The 19,001-nt window shown below is 41.2% G+C and overlaps 1 protein-coding gene across 1 annotated transcript in view; it reads right to left on the reverse strand.

Moving 5' to 3' along the window:
* The window catches only part of ASCC3 (activating signal cointegrator 1 complex subunit 3), a 670,136-nt gene that overhangs the window by 583,842 nt on the left and 67,293 nt on the right, over window positions 1–19,001 (reverse strand). The window contains exon 5 of the mRNA XM_044289192.1: window positions 885–1,005. Within this exon, the coding sequence (XP_044145127.1) occupies window positions 885–1,005 (121 nt within the window). The remainder of the gene's footprint in view (window positions 1–884; window positions 1,006–19,001) is intronic.

The following is a 19,001-nucleotide window of genomic DNA, read 5'->3' on the forward strand; positions in this document are numbered from 1 at the left end:
TTCTCCAGCAATATGAATAAAGGGCTAGGGAAGTGAAAGAAACATGACAAGAACTAGAGAGGCCAAGAACAAAATAAAATAAGACAGACTGACAGGGTGAGAGAAGGGGAATCAGAAGAATGGCAGAAGGAAGAAGAGCATGTACAATCAAATTAGTGCAAAGGAGGAAGTGAATCTCTACCTGAAGGGTAAAACTGAAAGACGACAGCTTTATTAAGACAAAGGATAACTGACGGCAATAGGTAGAAAGGCATCCTAATGGGAAATCAAGAAGACATGATATACTGTAGGCCTGATAGCTTCAGATTGATTGTTGACACTTGCTGGCAGAAGGAAACAGGCTTTCTTAACTGTAATCCAAATGCAAAGCAGTCTTCATCCATTAAAACGCAGCGATTAGAGAAAGGCGCTCACAAAGCACATCTGATTGATCATCTGGCCATAGTAAAACGGAACCTCATACGGCTCCTTGCCAAATACAAAGGCTGAAACACATGCAGTGGGAATGTGGATCCATTTTTTTTTTTTATATGATACAGTGTGCTAATGCGTTCCTTTGGTGAGCTTATTCTTGTACATTATCAAATTGAATCCATAGCTATGCAAATACCATCTAGCCATATATTGCATTCATAAATGCAGAATTCCTGATACTAAAGGCAGGGCAGCAGCAGAAAAACAAAGGCGGTTTCCCATGGCATGGAGCTGCTGGCCTCTCAGATTTGTCGCACTCTCCTGCAGGCCGTGCGACTGACTACAAACGGGGTGAATGCCGATAAACGTGCTGAAAACCTGCTGCAGGATCTTTATTACATGGTGAATGCAAGTAGTGAGTAAGATAGACATGTCAGGCGAGGTTACACACATTTCTATATCTTTCCTACCTTGCAAATTATACTGCCCGTTCTCATTTTGCCAATTAATGGACTTAGCCACGATTTTCTGCCTCTGCTGCAGGAGAACTTCTATGACTGAAATACCTTCAGGTCCAAGTAATTCAAATAGCTGCAAAAAAGGTAAGATATATTAAACAATTTTGAAAACAACGGAACCCACAAATTTCATATTTTACTGAATTATTTGCATAGTCAAAATAATGTCACAGTTATCCTAGTGTTAGGGCTCATTAGGACGACCATATGAATGAGTCCTCATCCATTCCGCAATTTTGCTGAACAGGTGCAGACCCATTTGTTTCAATGGGGCCACAAAAGATGCGGACAGGACATGGTGTTGTTCCATGCGCAGCCAAAAAGATAGAGCATATCCTATTCTTGTCCGCAATTTTAGCCAACAATAGGCATTTTCTATCATAGAGCTGGCCATGTGCGGTCAGCAAAATGCAGAACCCACATGGGCCAGCATCTATGTTTTGCAGATATGCAAAACACTACGGCCATGTGAATGAGCCCTTAAGAGTAGAGAATGCCAGGAAGACATTTGTGCCTTTATTTACATGCAGATCTGTGATAATAGCGATCTAGAGGTCAAGAACCATTAGATTGCTGATATTTGTTGTCTGCATACACAGGAATGCATAGTCACTTAAACGGGTTGTCTCACTTAAGCATCATGAAGACAAAGTTAATACAAGGCACTTACTAATGTATTGTGACTGTCCATATTGCCTCCTTTGCTGGATTTTTCAATCGCATTATACACTGCTTGTTTCCATGGGTTGAGGCCACCACTGCAATCTAGCATACTATAGAAAAAAAGTGGCATCCTCTCTCGGCCACTTTGTATTCGCGCTGCAGCCTGGAAGCAAGCCATTGCTCATACCCATACAGAATCATTATTTGCCGGCGGCAGAGTGCTGTTTAGACAACATGATCTGCTGCCGGCAAATTAAGCTTTATGTGACCACATTAACGATCCTATTAACCGATGAACGAGCATTTCGGCAGCACCTTTACACCGACAGATTACCACTAACGAGCATCCATACAAACACTTTCTAGTGATAATCTGCCCGACTATCATGCAGTGTAAAGCACCCTTAACACAGGATAGTTGATGGTGGTATTGATAAACTGAGAAGTGTGGATGTTTTTAAAGGGGTTGTCTGCTTTATTTTTATACTGATGCATGACGGTGCACATGTATGCAACTCAAAATAAACAAATCCAGTTGCACACATTAGCCACTGTCTTCAATTGTAGACAAAAATACATATCTTCCTCTTATTCTTTTCAGTTTGATGTTGTACAGGAAAACACAAAGACAGCACTAAAAAGTATTATAACATAACAATTTTAATATATATTCAACTCTAACTATATAACACACTGTTTTTAAAACTCCACCTTAACGCCACCATTTGAATCCCTGAGATTAACTAAAATCTACATGGAATTAATAAATTCCATAAAATCTTAATTCTATGAAAGTTGATAATCATGATATGCATATAAACTAAATTAATACTCCAATTCTAAGTAATACCAGAAATAGTCATTTCACAATACAGCTTCGCCAATTAGCTGTAATAAATATTCAGGAGCATGCATGCCAAAACACAAAGGGATTAGTAGGTTACATTTCACTGAAAACCTACAAACTTAAAATAAATAATATAACCGAATATAAGAAAAACTTTGTACTAGATCTCATTAGCAAACATGTCTCTTTCTACACTTATCAGATGCTTCTGCTCTAGCTGCCTCTTGAACTAATCATTCAACCCAAATTAAGAGGTAAAATCTATCTTGAGATGAGATGGTCTATGAGCTTACTGAGAGATCAGGTTACATATTTCCCATAGAATTCTGTGGCGAGGAGAGCTGCTGTAGGCATCCATCCAAAGACTCAGACGCACAAGGTCACTGCTGATGGCTTTATTTACAGGTTTGTGAAAGAATGGATCACTCTAGAGTAGGGTCTTCTCAGACCTGACCAACCCAAGATCAGATCTGACCCCCCCATGCTCAGATCAGACTCCCATTGCCGAGATCAAGACTCCCATTGCCGAGATCAGGACCCCCCCTCATGCTCAGATGAGAACCTCCCATGCTTAAATCAGACCCCCATGCTCAGTTCTACAGGCACTGGGATCCTGCTCGGGCACCTGCTACTCTGCTGGTCTGACACCCTCTCCACTGTGACCCGATGAGCACAACGTCAGGTCATAGTGTGTGTCTCCATGTACTACATTCTCACACTGTGTGCATCAGGACATAGTAGAGAGTGAGCTGGAGCTGCAAAGTAGCAACAGTGCCCGGTCAGTAAAAGAGATCTGAGCATGGGGTGGAGAGTGAGCTGGCCTGACTGCTTCCTAGCTCCACAGCTAGAGCTGCACTTGAAGAAGCTCAAGAGCCACGCGTTGGCCATCCCTGCTCTATAGAGTTCACTAAATTTCAGCAAAGTAGTCTAGTAATGCCACTATTGTGAAAGTCAATTTGTGGAAATTCTAGGAGGGAAGTCATTTCACAATCAACTGTGAGTGGCATTATTGCAATATGGAAGTGTTTACGAAGCACAGCAAACCAGCCTTGAAGTGGCAGACCAAGTTAAGTTACAGAGCAGAGTCACCAAGTACTGAGGTACATTGTGCTTAAAAGTTGCCATTGCTCTGCTGACTTATGGCCGAGCAGTTGAACGCAAGCCTTATACACTGCTACTGAACTCTGGGGAAGTGAAAAGGTCTACGGTCGAGTGACGGCCATGTTTCTCTATCTGGCAGTGTGATGGATAAGTCTGGTGTTTGTGGATGCCAGGAGAACATTACCTTCCTGACTGCACTGTGTTAACTGTAAAGTTTGGTGGAGGAGGGCTTATGCTATAGGGGTTGGGTTTCGGATATCGACCTAAGCAAGCCCTTCTGATAAGGAACGGACTTCGTCTCGTGACTGCTGTGGCCACATAGAGAAGTAGAGAAGTGCCCTGGACAGGTGAGTGTTTTTTAGTTTTTTTATACGTTTATGGGAACAGGAAAGTACCCCAGGGGTTGTGTGCTCCAAGGTTGGACAACCTCTTTAACCCTTTCACGTCTGCAATCTGTATATATACGTGATAGCTGCACATACCCCGTGCAGCTACCACGTATATATACGTTCTGGCAGCTCTTTAATCCAAGCGCTGCAAAGCGCTTGGATTAAAGCTTCTGCCCCTGCCCTGTATGCTGTCACGGACAGCATACAGTGCAGTAATGCCGGCAAGGGACCAATCAGAGTGGCCCCTTGCCGGCAATCGATCCGATTGGTTAGTCTGTGCAGACTAACCAATCGGATCGCGGCAGCATTAAAATGCCGGTTTCAGGCTCTGATCTGCGCTCTGCAGATCAGAGCCTGAAATCGGTAAGGTGTCCTCGTGCCCCCCGATCCTCCAAGCCTTTGGTGTGCCCCTCTGTGGTCCCCCCATCTGTGCCCCGCTGACCTGTGCCACGGAGATCTGTGCCTCCTGCGCAGCTGCGCTGATCTCCTTCCTGCCCTGATGCGGTCCGCCCCCTGCATTCATTTTCTGGCCGCCGGCATCCCCCCCCCCCCAGCGCTGCCCCCGATTCCCCATTCTGTGTGCGATGGCGGCGGCTCCATTCCTGAGCCGCCGCCATCAGCAGAGAGTGTCAGCTCTATGCTGACACTCTCCTGTAACCCCATAGATGCTGCGGTTGCGGCATCCATCGGGTTAACAGAGGGAGGGGGCTCCCCCTCTCCACCATCGGGGCTGCAGCGCTGTGATTGCAGCGCCCGATGGTTGCCATGGCAACCGGACGCTTTGCAAAAGCGTCCGGTTGCCATGGCAAAGGCGTCCAGTGCTGCCACCTACAGGCAGTCTGGAAGTATTATACTTTGCAATGCAAGAGCATTGCAAAGTATAGTACAACTATCAGCCCCACTGGATCTTCAAGGTCCAAGAGGGAACTGATAAAAAAAAGTGAAAATAATAAAAGTAAAAATAAATCAATAAATAAATAAAAATGTAAAAAAAAAAAAAAAGACATTGCCTTTTCCTATAAAAAAATGAAAAAATAAAATAAAATACACATATTAGGTGTCACCGCGTCCGTAACGACCGTCTCTATAAATATATCACGTGATGGACCCCGTCCGATAAACACCATAAAAATAAATTTAAAAAAAACTGTGCCAAAAAAGCTATTTTTGTCACCTTACATCACAAAAAGTGCAACAGCAAGCGATTAAAAAGGCTTATGACCCCTAAAATAGTATCAATCAAACCATCACTTCGTCCCGCAAAAAATGATACCCTATTTAAGACAATCGCCCAGAAAATAAAAAAGCTATGGCTCTCAGACTATAGAGACACTAAAACATCATTTTTTTGGTTTCAGAAATGCTATTATTGTGTAAAACTTAAATAAATAAGAAAAAGTATACATATTAGGTATTGCCACGTCCGTAACGATCTTCTCTATAAAACTATCACATGACCTAACTCCTCAGATGAACGCTGTGAAAATAAATAAATGAAAACTGTTCCAAAACAGCCAATTTTTGGGTCACCTTGCCCCATAAAGTGTAATAATGAATGATCAAAAAATCCTATGTACCCAAAAATGATACCAATAAAAACCTCAACACTTTCTGCAAAAAACGAGCCCCTGCACAAGACGATCGGCAAAAAAATAAAAAACATATGGCGTTCAGAAAACCAATCCAGCACAATCTGCCTTCCAAAAACCGTATGGCATTCCTTTCCTTCTGCGCCCTGCCGTGTGCCCGTACAGCAGTTTACGACCACATGTGGGGTGTTTCTGTAAACCGCGGAATCAGGGTAATAAATATTGAGTTTTGTTTGGCTGTTAACCCTCAATGTGTTAAAGAAAAAAAATATATAAAATGGAAAATCTGCCAAAAAAGTGAAATTTTAAAATTTCATCTCCATTTTCCTTTAATTCTTGTGGAACGCCTAAAGGGTTAACAAAGTTTGTAAAAATCAGTTTTGAGTAACTTGAGGGGTGTAGTTTCTATAATGGGGTCATTTATGGGGGTTTCCACTATGTAGGCCCCACAAAGTGACTTCAGACCTGAACTGGTCCTTAAAAAGTGGGTTTTGGAAATTTTCTTAAAAATTGTAAGAATTGCTTCTAAACTTCTAAGCCTTCTAAGGTCCTAAAAAAATAAAATGACATTTCCAAAATGATGCCAACATAAAGTAGACATATGGGGAATGTTAAGTAATAAATATTTTATTAGGTATGACTTTCTGTTTTAGACGCAGAGAAATGGAAATTTGGAAAATTGTGAATTTTTCCTAATTTTTGGTAAATTTGGGATTTTTTCATAAATAAAGGTGAAATATATTGACTCAAATATATGACTATCATGAAGTACAATGTGTCACGAGAAAACAATCTCAGAATGGCGTGGATAAGTAAAAGTGTTCCAAAGCTATTACCACATAAAGTGACGCATGTCAGATTTGTAAATTTTGACCTGGACATTGGGGCATCAATGACCCTTGGTCATGAAAGGGTTAATTTATCCCTTTATTTTTGGTCAGGTAAAGACATATTGTTATGGACAAATCACTCATACACATCAATATCAACTTCCTACCGGCCTTGTATAATGACATATAAGCGTTTACACTGGAAACATAATGGCAAGCGGTCACCTCCAATTTACTAGTTCATTGGAATAATTCAACTTTTTCACAAAAATCATTTTTAAGGAATTCTTAAAGAGGTTTTACAAGAGTTTCTTTTTATTGATGACTTATTCTCTGGATGGGTCTTCAGTATCTGATCAGTGGGAGTTTAACACGCGGGACCCCTGCCAAACAGCTGTTTGAGAAAACATTGATGCTCACAGGAGTGCCGCAGCCTTCTCTCAGTTCACCAAGCACAGTATTGTACATTGTATAGCAGCTGTGTGTGGTATCACAGATCAGCCTCATTCACTTCAATGGGGCTGGGCCGCGCCTAGGCCATGTGACTGATGAACCTGACGTCACATGGCCTAGCCATAGGCAAAGTAGTAGCATAAATGTATTAGGGGCATTTTCAAAAGAATTAATTTAACAGGCGTGGGAGAGAGAGAGACAGAGACAGACAGAGAGAGAGAGACAGAGAGAGACAGAGAATCTATATATATATACATATACACATACATATATCAGAAACTGGCATAAGTTATATGAAACCCCTAGCTGGTGTAGACTGCAGTTTCTGTAGTATATGCACTTGTGACATATCACTGAAAATCATTACATACAGATGGAGCAGAGGTAAAATTGACTCTGATAACAAGTCACAGTGTAATCTCGTGCCATCTTGTGACAAAAGCCATTTAAATATATTGAAAAAGAGTTCGCTAACCTTAGTACCAAACTCAGGTTCGGTTCCAAGGTACCACTCGAAACCAAACCAGAGTTCGGTTACAAGGTTTTTTACAGTAATAATTAATTCCCAAAGTTATTACACAAAGTCTCGCTTTGGCTCATCTGAGCCAATACATTCTAATACTGTACGGAGCGGGAACTCCGTACAGTATTACAACAAACTTTTTAGCGAATCAATTTCGAGTGTACCATCCGAAGTCTATCGCTGATCCCTAAAAATAACCCAATGCGCCCCTCCCCCAAAAAAATCCCATCAATGCAGTTTGCAGAAAGGGTCAATACAGTGGACAATATTCCAATATAGAATTTCTCCTTATCTTCTAAGTCATTAGATCATCATTACAAATTTCTACATAGAGTCTACATATTGTTGAGAAATTAAGAAAGTACAGGCATCCGAACTTTCGTGTACTGTCTTGTTCTTTTCAATCTCACACCGCCTTCTGTAACAGTTTTTTTTTTTTTTTGCTCATTTATAACAAATTGTGGTCATTTCAACACTTTGAAAGACAGGAATTGAAGTTCTCCATCTATCTACATAGGAAAGATGAATTCATTAGATTAATTCCTAGTCTAGTTTTGAACAGAAAGTCCCTGCTTCCCAGGTTGCACATAGAAACACGCAATTGGGGCACTTAAAGCAGCTTAGCAGTCTACCTCACGACATGACCAATTCCATTATTATATTCAAAGGATGAAAACCTATTCTAACTGGTTTTATGAATAGCTTAGGGTTACCGTAGGTTAGCGTATATCTAATTTTTGAAGTCCTTTATGCGCTAAACACCACGGCGGCACAAATCTCTCTGCTCTCCATGAAGCCAGACTGCAAGCTATTACCTACTCTGATGCTGTAAACTGTAACAAATCTTCAGCAGTGTAAGAAAGACTTAATAGGCACAGGATTTATGCACTAATTAGAAGCAAGAATGTCTATGATTTCAAAGATAAAATCCCGGACAACCCCTTTAGAAGAGTTGTCCAGCGAATATAAATTTCTTGGACAGCAGAATGCATACAAAAATAAAAATAAATAAAGCAGGGGATACCTCACCGATCCTTCACCACTTCCATTCTGATGCCTTCCAAGTCCCCTGCTGGTCTCTGCTTCTTGGTCCCTCTCAGCCAATCACTAGCTGAGGCTGGCCACCAGTGTGGCCAATGATTGACTGAGAGCTCATTGTGTGTGTGTGTGTGTGTGTGTGTGTGTCGAGAGGGACCAGGGAAATATAGACCAGTGAGGGATCCAAAAGAGTCAGAACAGAGAATCAGTGAAGTGAGTGTTGCTAGATTTTTTTTTTCAACAGATTCTGCCTTTTCCAAAGAAATTTTAATCTGCAGGATGACAACTTTATTATGTGCATTACCATATTTTTCGCTTTATAGGACACACTTTTTTAGCAAGAGAAAATCTTTCTAAAAAGTCCCTGCATCTTATAACCGGCAGTCAGGGAGATCCAGCATGGGAAGGAAATGAAAACTCCAAGTACAGCTTAAGGAATTTTTTTTTTTATGTCATCAATGGGAGGAGCCAGAGCAGGATATCTATACAGCCGGCATTAGTGCAGGGAAATGAAAGGTTTTATTAAAGATAAGTGTGTACATGCGTGTGTAGCAGAGCTGTATGTACATAACAGAACTGTATGTGTGTAGCAAACTACTTATTTATCAGAGCTGTACATGTGTAGTAAAGCTGTATGTGTGTAGCAGAACTGTATGGGTGTAGCAGAGCCTTATGTATGCAACAGAACTAGGTACATTTAATGAGGTGACCACATGCACCACTGCTGGGTGTTATAATGGTCAGCAGATGACACAGTAGGGGCAGCAGGAGCTGACAAAAACTACCCCCCCCCCCTCCTCCACACTACACCCTAAAATTACTGACCTTGACCCTTCCACTTCAGTAAAACACCAGTTAACCACAATACCTTCAAAGAAGACCTAGAAACTATTTTTTCTTATTTTCTGTTGTCTAAACGTAAAATGAAACAAATCGTAGAACACAATCTGGGCTTGTTACAATACACCATGATGATTCAGCCCACTCCTCAAAATCGCTACCTTCACAGCATTTGTCCATTTATTTTTATTTTTTAAATCAGCACACCAACAATATAAAATGAAGATAAAAAAGGTACATGTACAAATAAACCTTTGCAAAGGCAGCTGCTATTGTCCGGAAATTATTGAAAGTGAGAGATGTAGGTGAGCAGCACTCATCCTCCGCTCTACCTGCATTTACATTAAACTGGTAAATTACTTGTCAGCTCCACTCTGAGACCTCCAACACAGCCAATTATGAAATAAATATGCCCAATTATATGGAGAACAGACAGAACCTCCAGCACTACAGTCAATCGGATGAGGTATTTGCTGTTTTCATGAATGCACTGAACCTAAAAGCATTCCAATTATGGATCTCAAATGTGATGGGCAGTTGAATTAGATGCATATTGTTTTATGTGGTTACTATTTCTTAAAAGAAAGTGGCTGAAAAGCAACTAAAAATATTTACTGGACTGGGCATTGACGTAAATGAAATGGACAAATAAGCAAATGCTGAACAAGGCACAGCACAAAGCCATTAAAACAAGATTAGACACACATTTACTCATAAGTGCAAGGCCTAAAAGGTGAGAAGAAGTACATTTTTATATTTAACCCACAACCTGCTAACAGATCATCCTTCAGTTACATTGTATGTAAAGTCAATGTGGATAATTTAACAACATGACGAGACACCTTTATACAGCTGCAGGTTTATAGAGCAGTGGATGGTGGCAGAGAACATATAATTAAAATTATTTATTAAATATAAAAAAATGTAAGCAAAAAAAAATAAGATGCTACTAAATTTAACATCATCATCATTAACACAAATAATATCCCTGCTTCCAGCTAGCAGGTATAGATTCTGTACTATCTATTTGAAATGATTCACCAGCTCATCTATCCAATGGTAGGTGCAGTGCTCTCCACCACCACTGCATCTTGATGCTCGGCCCATGGATCTCATGCAAGTGTGTCTGCTCCTGGTCTCTTAAAACCCAACGTGTACTTTTCACCCCTAACTTAAGGCAAAGACAAAGGGCACCAGGCTCCTTAAATGGGTTGGCCAGCCCCAAAGAATAATTTTTGTTAAGGCCCTGAAAAAAGTCACTTATCACATTTATTCACCGCTGCAGCTCTTGTCCCTGCTCCTTCCAGTCCCCTGCAGTAGTGTGAAATCCTGTCTGGGGCCATGTGCACCACTGCAGCCATTTACTGTCTTCAGTGGTGATGTGTCCCCAAGTCATAAGTGACTTCTGAAGCTCTGTTGTCACGTGCCACCTGGGGATCGGTCAGCACTGAGGTCAGTGAACGGCTGCAGAGGTACACATGGTCACAGACAGGATGTCACTCCCCCAGTCCGCTTCAGAATGGGAGCCATTGCGCTGGACTGCATATAAAAACCTGAACGTGTAAACCAGCTAAAGGGTATGTTCAGACGGAGGATTCTGTGGGGGTATCGCATGGTATTGAATTGAAAACAATGGATAGATTAGTCCCCTAGTTTTCGCACAGAATACACAGTGAAACGCATGCCCAAAATCCTCCACAGGCTGCACTGGATCGAGGCATCTATTTTTTCAGCCTTATAAACTATGTTACATACCCAAAGGGCTGATGTGCTTAAAAATCATATAAAAGGATCTCTTCGATTACCTTGTGGATTACCTTATAGGCACTGTTCACTACAGCATTTCATCAGGGGTTCCTTCATGGTAACAGTCGCCTATGACAGCAAGAACAGCGCAGCAGTGTTGTTCTTTACTTCAAACTGATGGAACCATAATGGATCCATTTAAGTCAATGGGGTCTGACGGATGCTGTGCCGGATCCAATGTGCTAAACCATGACCAGTATGAACAGAGACAAGTACTCTACATCCAAGTGCAGACATTTGTGTCAACGGGGGTGCAGCTAGGAAGTGATCAGAAAATGTTGTTGGGGTGGTCTTCTAAAGGAAGGATGGTCTAGAAAAAGTGGCCTTTGGAAGTTTCATTACATTTGTTCTTGTAATTATGTATACACAATAGGCTCACATGCCTACATATTACAAATACACATACCTCCTTCACCTGGTAGCCAAGAACCATGTCTTGTGACCTCACATCCACCACACGTGTATAACCTCACAATATGTATGATTAGGACTATAGATTTCCATGGCAGAAGATGAATGAATACTAAGCTCATTATCTTACAACAGCAAAACTAATTTTTCATTTTAAATCACAAGAACAGCACAGATGTAACAAAAGAGAAAAAAGCTCTGTACATGGGAATATATTGGCTACAGAAGCATGACGTGGTGATGTGCCAAGTGGTTCGGGAGATCTCCGTATCCCTGGCACGAGGAGGGTAAAGTAGCAAGAGGTCTTTTCTATCTTCTTCAGATAACTTAAGCTCTTTCTCTGGTATGTTTTTCACCAAAGAAAAATCTAAAGACAGTTTTGTCCGGGAGCATCACACTAACCTTATTTTCCGTGTGATAAACGGCATATATATTCACGTGACAAAAGTGATAGGGAGACGCTGCAACAAGATACGCAACCAAGCTACAGCTTGGGGAACGAGATAACAAATCCAATTGATTTCTTAATAGTTTTAGTCAAGATAAATTTACTTCTAATGGCCTTCTGACATTCCCCAAATGGTGTAATCTGTCTGAGTCCAATGTTTTACCTTTTGGATAAAAAAAATGGACAACTGTAACTGTAAATCTAACAAGCCAGAGATGAAGATTAAATGTCGCAAATAAAAATCAGGTTTAGTGCTAGCTAGCATGTTCTTCTAGCAGTTTACCTCATAAAAAGCAATACAATGTGAGATACCAGTAATGGAAAACAAACCAGGTGGGATCAACGGATAAACCCTCGCCTGCGCATCTCTACATGATCCCATGTCAATTTTCAGAACGGACTGGAAAAACTGGAATATAACATAAGCATAGTTACCGACAAACCTCTACCTAGAGATCTAGGAGCCCCAAATCATAACATGATTGTCCAGCCATTGAACAAAAGAAAAAAAAAAAAAAAGAGAATGCTTTAAATAAAAAATAGTAATATACACCTCACCAATCTAAAACTCTGTTCTGATGTTTCCTGGTCACTCGAGGCACAGGCATGGAGTGCCACAGGGTTGACTGGCTATGGCAAGTGACTGACTGCAGTGGTCACAAGTCTTTGCTGAGGAAGTGGAAACTGGAAGACGACCTTGGTGGCATGAAATCAGTGAGATGACAAACTTTTTTTTTTTCCAGCGATTTTTGAAAAGTTTTAAATGGCTGGCAACAGATAACTTCAGATCGGACGATGCACAAGGAAACCTTCACTTCTTGCGTGAAGTTTCATAATGAACATAAAGGAAACAAGGGAGGCATTGCTGAACTTCTTTAACTGAAAACCCAAACAGTAGCTCCCCAGAAGGTAAGACACCCTACTTAGTTTATGTTTTTGGGAGGTTAGAGCTAGGCTTCAGCAAATTGACCTTTGGATCAAAGATCCCAAGTCAATTCCTTCAAATACTTACATTTTAATGCTGCATCCATACAACATTAAAATGTATTGGCTCAGTGGAGCCAAAGTTCTTCTCGGCCGAAGTCACTCGAGACTCTGGTCAAGTCCTACTGTATTCATATCTGCGTATTGAAAGAATTTAAAATCGAAATCTGAACTGGGCTTTGATACTGAGGTACCAGCCAGTACCAAAGACCACTTATTTGAAATTGTTTATCTATATACAGAGCGACTTCGGGCGAAATTAACTTTGGCTCCACGGAGCCAATACATTTTGATGCTGTACGGAAACCGAATAAAAATCAAAGTATTTGAATGAATTGAATTCGGATCTAAGGTCAATACGCTCAAGCAGAGTTCACAACGCAGATGAGAATCCGGCATTTGCACTTTTCCCCCCTTTACACAATGAAGCATATACAAAATAATTACCCAGCGATCATTTGAAAGCGAAAATTCCTTGCTTTAAAGCCTTCATGCATAATCATGTACATGTATGTCATTATGCTTAAAGGGGTTGTCCCACAAAAAAATATTCTACATTTTTCAAACCAGCACCTGGATCTGAATACTTTTGTAATTGCATGTAATTGAACATTTAGTATAGCCTCCGAGTTATTCAATAAAATGTATCTGTATAGCGCCACCTGCTGTTTTTCTTTTTATCAATTCCCTGTCCAGCTCATTGAGGTTGACATACATTCCCAGTTCCATCCTTCAACTGCCACCAGCTGCAGCAGAAAGGTCACACCCTCTGAGAAAGTACAAGCCAGCTTGAAAAATCTGGCAGATCAATTGCAGCAATGAATGGGCAGATCTCTGGATCAATGTGATATCTACGATTGTTAGATAGACACTGTCACGTACAGTATAATATCTGATTTAGCATTTTTAACATTACTCCTAGGATAACCCCTTTAAGAGGTTGTAAGCTCACACACTGACCTCGATCCATACATGGTGGGTGCTGGCTGTATAATAAATCCGGACTTAACCCCTCAGATATCGCTATACTGTCAATACTGCAGCATCTGTGGAGTTAGGCAAAGGGAGGGGGCTTCTTCTGCCTTCTGATGGGAGCATCCGTGGCAAAACTGCAGGACCTGATCAGTTACCATGACAGCCTGTGGCCTTCTAAAGGTTCTCAGACCTGTCATGGTTAACTGCCTGAAAAGTCGCAGTATAAACCAAAAAAAAATATAAAAAAAATATATATATATAAATTTGGTATTGACGTAATCGTATTAATCAGCAAGGACATCATTATTTTTAGAGCACAGTGAACGCCGTAGTATCAAAACACCAAAAAAAAAAAAACTGGTGCTATTGTGAGGTCTCACTCCACAATTTTCTTTTTTCCAGTTTCCTAATAGAAGACATGGAAATAAATGGTGCCATTAAAAAATACAACTTGTCCTGCAAAACATAAGCTCTCATATGGTTATATGGAATTAAGAGTGTTGGGAGGGGGAACAAAGAAGCAAAAATGAAAATAGGTTCAGTCCTTAAAACCCTTAACGCAAAACGATGTGCATGTATGGTGGGGGATGCATTGCCAGAATGCATTCCGCCGTACATGCACGGCGGACTGATTTGGCGGGCACCGGAGCGGTGACCCCGATCACTGCAGGGGTCCGGCAGTCCCTGGTAGCCGGGCCCCTGCTGTATCCGCCGACATCGCTGTTTAAATCGATGCCGGTGGATTAACCCCTTCTAAACTGCCGTCCACGCTGACTGCAACATAGAAGTTGTTTCCGGTGGGTGAGAGAACGCACACTGCTGTGGCGGGGACTCGATGTGTCAGAAGGCAGCCCGATGCCGTGCAGAGGCTGCCCAATGCCTTGCACGGCATCAGGACCTGCCTTCTACGGGTGCCGAGAAGATCCAGCCTCAGGCTGGGTCTCCTAGGCAACCTGTTAGTGAATGAATCAGTGTCATACACTAACAGGCAATGCATTACAATACAGATATTGTAATGCATTGCAGAGGGGATCATACCCCCAAAAGTTGAAGTCCCAGAGTGGGACAGAAATAAAGTTATATTTAAAAAAACAAAAACGCCCCTTTCCCCCGATTTTATAGTTTTAAGAAAAACAAACAAACACGCATATATTAGGTATCACCGCGTCCGTAATGACCGGCTCTAAAAATATATCACATGCTCTACCCCGACAGATAGACACCATAAAAAATAAAAACGGTGCCAAAAAAAGCAATTTTTGTCACCTTACATCACTAAAAGTGCAACACCAAGCGACTAAATATAGTACCAATCTAACAGTCACTGCATTCTGCAAAAAATGAGCCACTACATAGGACAATCGCCCCAAAAAAATAAAAAAAAACTATGGCTCTGACCATGGAGACACTAAAACATGATTTTTTTTTGTTTGTTTGTTTCAAAAATGCTTTTATTGTGTTAAATGTAAAAAAAATTTTTTTTAAAAGGATACATAATAGGTATCGCCGCATCCGTAACAACCTGCTCTATAAAAATACCACATGACCTAACCCCTTAGGTGAACACTGTAAAAAATAAATAAAAATAAAGGGTCAAAAAGCCATTTTGTCCCCTGACATCACAAAAAGTGTAATAGCAAGCGATCAAAAAGTCATATGCACCCCAAATTTGTACCAGTCATCTAATCTCGCAAAAATGACACCCTAAGAGAATCGCCCAGAAAATAAATTTGTGTATAAAACTTAAATAAAAAAAAGTATACATATTAGGTATCGCTACGTACGTAACAACCTTCTCTATAAAAATTACCACATGATTTAACCCCTCAGGTGAACACCGTAAAAAAAAATATAATAAAAACAGTGTCAAAAAGCCATTTTGTCACCTTACATCACAAAAAGTGTAAAAGCAAGCGATCAAAAAGTCAAATGCACCCCAAAATTGTACCAGTCATCTCATACTGAAAAAAATTTAAATGGAAGAGGAAGCCGTCATTACACTGCACCATCACTACAATGTAGATGGCATGCAGGTTAACAGCGTCGCAGGCCTTTTAAACAGCTGATCAATGGGGGTGCTGAGATTCCCAAATTATTACAGCTACAACACGACGTAAGTGTTTTGCAGTCGACACATGGCCGGCGCTATATAGAGAATGCCCATTCTTGTCCACAACCGCGGACAAGAATAGGACATGCTCCGTATTTTTTGCGGGGCCGCGGAACGGAACAACGGATGCGGACAGCACACTGTGTGCTGTCCGCATATTTTGTGGCCCCATTGAAATGAATGGGCCCACACCCGTTCCGCTGAATTGCGGAATGGATGCGGATCCATTTATACGGTTGTGTGAATGCACCCTTATTCTGTATGGCGCCACCTGCTGTTTGCTCTTTTTCTAATTTCTCCGTCCTGCTAACTGAGATGGACGACATGCTCAGTTCCATGCTTCAACTGCCAACAGCTGCAGCACAAAGGACACATCGGAGAAAGGACAAGCCCCCTAAGCTGACAGCTTCAAATAAATCTAGCAGGACAATCTGAGCAATGAATGGGCAGATCTCTGGATCCATGTGAGGTACACGGTTCTAGCTTTGTTAGCAAGAGGATGTCATGTTCTAGATTATGTATTATTTTCATTTTTTACATTATTCATGGAATAACCGCTTTAACTCAACACAGAATCTTTCATCTTACAGGAATTATTTTTTTTAACCAATGCCATATATGAAAATGAAGCAACCCAGAAGAGAGCCCTTAAAAATAACACAGAAACAATGTCAATATCTGTATTCTGAGAGATGGTCTCTAAGGTATTGTGCCTGGGATTTCTTTTAAGAAAAACCTGTATTAATAGTTTATTGAACCAGCAGTCTACACAGCGGGGCTTTACTTTCACTGTTCATTTAAACCTCCCCCCATGGGCTAGCTCCAGTAAGGAGGACAGTGAAAATTCCCAAAACAGAACACAATTTCTCAGCCGCCTGCTCTTGTAATATATCTACATCTGCCTGCAGTGTCAGCTTGTACTGACAATAAGGAATTAGGCCCCTACAAAAGATCTGTGGTCCATGCAATAAGATGAGTAGATGGTGTATTGAAGTTTGTGGCGCAGGGTAATTACATCCCTCTGAACCAGGTGTAATAAGGCCTGTGGGGAACAATATAAAAAACCTGATATATCGGGAACTATCCGAAGGTCAAGGAGTGGGGGAAAGAGTATTTCCAATTGCTATTTGTTACATAGGTAGAAGTAACTGCTTTGTACAAGAGGGGCTCAATTAAAACGTGGGCTCACCAGCTCCATCATAAAGGGGTGAGAGAAGTAGACCAGCTTTTACCGAGGAACACACAAGAAACTTAGAAGAAGCTGTCGCAAAGGAAATCCTCCCTATCTTAATGGATAATATAGAAAGTGCAGTACAAAAAGCTCTTCAAAGATACCATCAGTAGTGAAAGATCAAAAAGAAAAGTTGAACAATTACAGCAAAAAAATGATAACTATGGAAGATGAAATTGAGGAATTGTATATAAAGCTATAGGATACCCAAAAATAAAAGAAAATTAGGTACTACATGAGAGGGTTAATGACCATCAAGACAAAATAATATACAGATAATTGGAGTGACAGAAACCGTATCTGCAAAAGAGCTGAGGAAAGTGGTGGCTAAAGAAATTCCACAAGCTTTGGGTCTTCAGACGGAAGTGCTTCCCGGAGAGCAGGCTGGTTACTGCCCATGGCATTGGATTCCACCAGCACTATCTGCTATGGGCAACTATGCCAGTTTTCCTCTGCACCAGCTTTAAAAACCTCCCCACTATACTCCGAGACAAATAAAGGGACTTTATATTGAGGAATTCTTATCAATTTGGATTTTCCTTCTCTCCTTTGTATGGGGAAATAAAGTAAGGCTACATTCACAGAGCCATTAAAATGGAACTACTGTCAGTTTTTCACGGCCATTTTCCATCAGTGTGCGCATCCATTTTCCCTTTTTAAAAGCCGTTTTATATCAGTTTTTAACAGCTTTTTAAAAATGGTCATTAAAAACGGATGCATTTCATAGGCTTTTTTTTTTATTTTATTTTTTTTATCACAGCTCCTGCAGTATGTATTTTGCCACCCCAACAGTACCTTGAGTATATATAATTCCCCTCTGAAGTGCCCCCAGTATCTATAATAACCCCATAGTGGCCATAATAATGCCTCCCCCCCCCATTAGTGCCAAAAACTAAAATGTAAAAACATACTCACATCATCCACTTGCACTCACACACAGACACCTATTCCTCCCTGGAGGCATCAGGAAATAATGTGCCCAGCATCGTGATGTCACTAGGCTGTGTGTGTCAGCTCCTGCTGCCTCTAATAAGTACCCTGTGTCGCTGCAAGTGGATTCCGTTTTTTTACCCCCCCCCCCCCCCTCCTTTTTCTAAACCCTCTAAATGACTGTTAAAAACAGACCCACTCATTTTTCACGGCCGTTTGAAAGTAGCCTAAGGTCTCATGCACACAAACGCGTGCCCGTATTGCGGCCCACAAACAGCGGGCCGTTTTTGCACTACATCACGGATACGGACCAATTCACTTGAATGGGTCCGCAATCTGAAGTGTCCGGTGCGGACAAATCACATACCCATTCAAGTTGAATGGATCTGGATCAGTCTGCGGAATCTGCACGGATGTTGCCCGTGCATTGGGGACCACAAATTGCAGTCCCCAATGCACGCAACGGCCGTGTGCATGAGCCGTAAGAGAGAAAGACCGATCTAGAAAGGGAAGGAATGGGGGGTGGAAAAAGGACGGAAGGGGGGACCAAGATGAGAAGTGTAAATTACTGTTAAGTTTGTGATAAGCAATGTTTTGAGGAAAACTGAAACTAATTTTTTATTTTTTTTTAAAGTTTACTGAAGCAGCAGGCGCACGGCGGGGCTCTACTTTCACTGTTCATTTAAATCTTTTTTTTTCTTTCTCTGTGGGCTAGCTCCAGCGAGGATGGACAATGAAAATTCCCAAAACAGAAAGCAATTTCTCGCTTGCTCTTCAGCATTGCTGTAATATATCTACATCTGACTGCAAAGTCAGTTTGTACTGCTTTGGAATGCAGTCTTATATTGTACTATGTGACAATAAGAAATGAGGCACCTGCAAAGGATCTTGATTTGATTAA

Source organism: Bufo gargarizans, chromosome 4 (assembly GCF_014858855.1).
Source record: "Bufo gargarizans isolate SCDJY-AF-19 chromosome 4, ASM1485885v1, whole genome shotgun sequence".
NCBI lineage: Eukaryota > Metazoa > Chordata > Amphibia > Anura > Bufonidae > Bufo > Bufo gargarizans.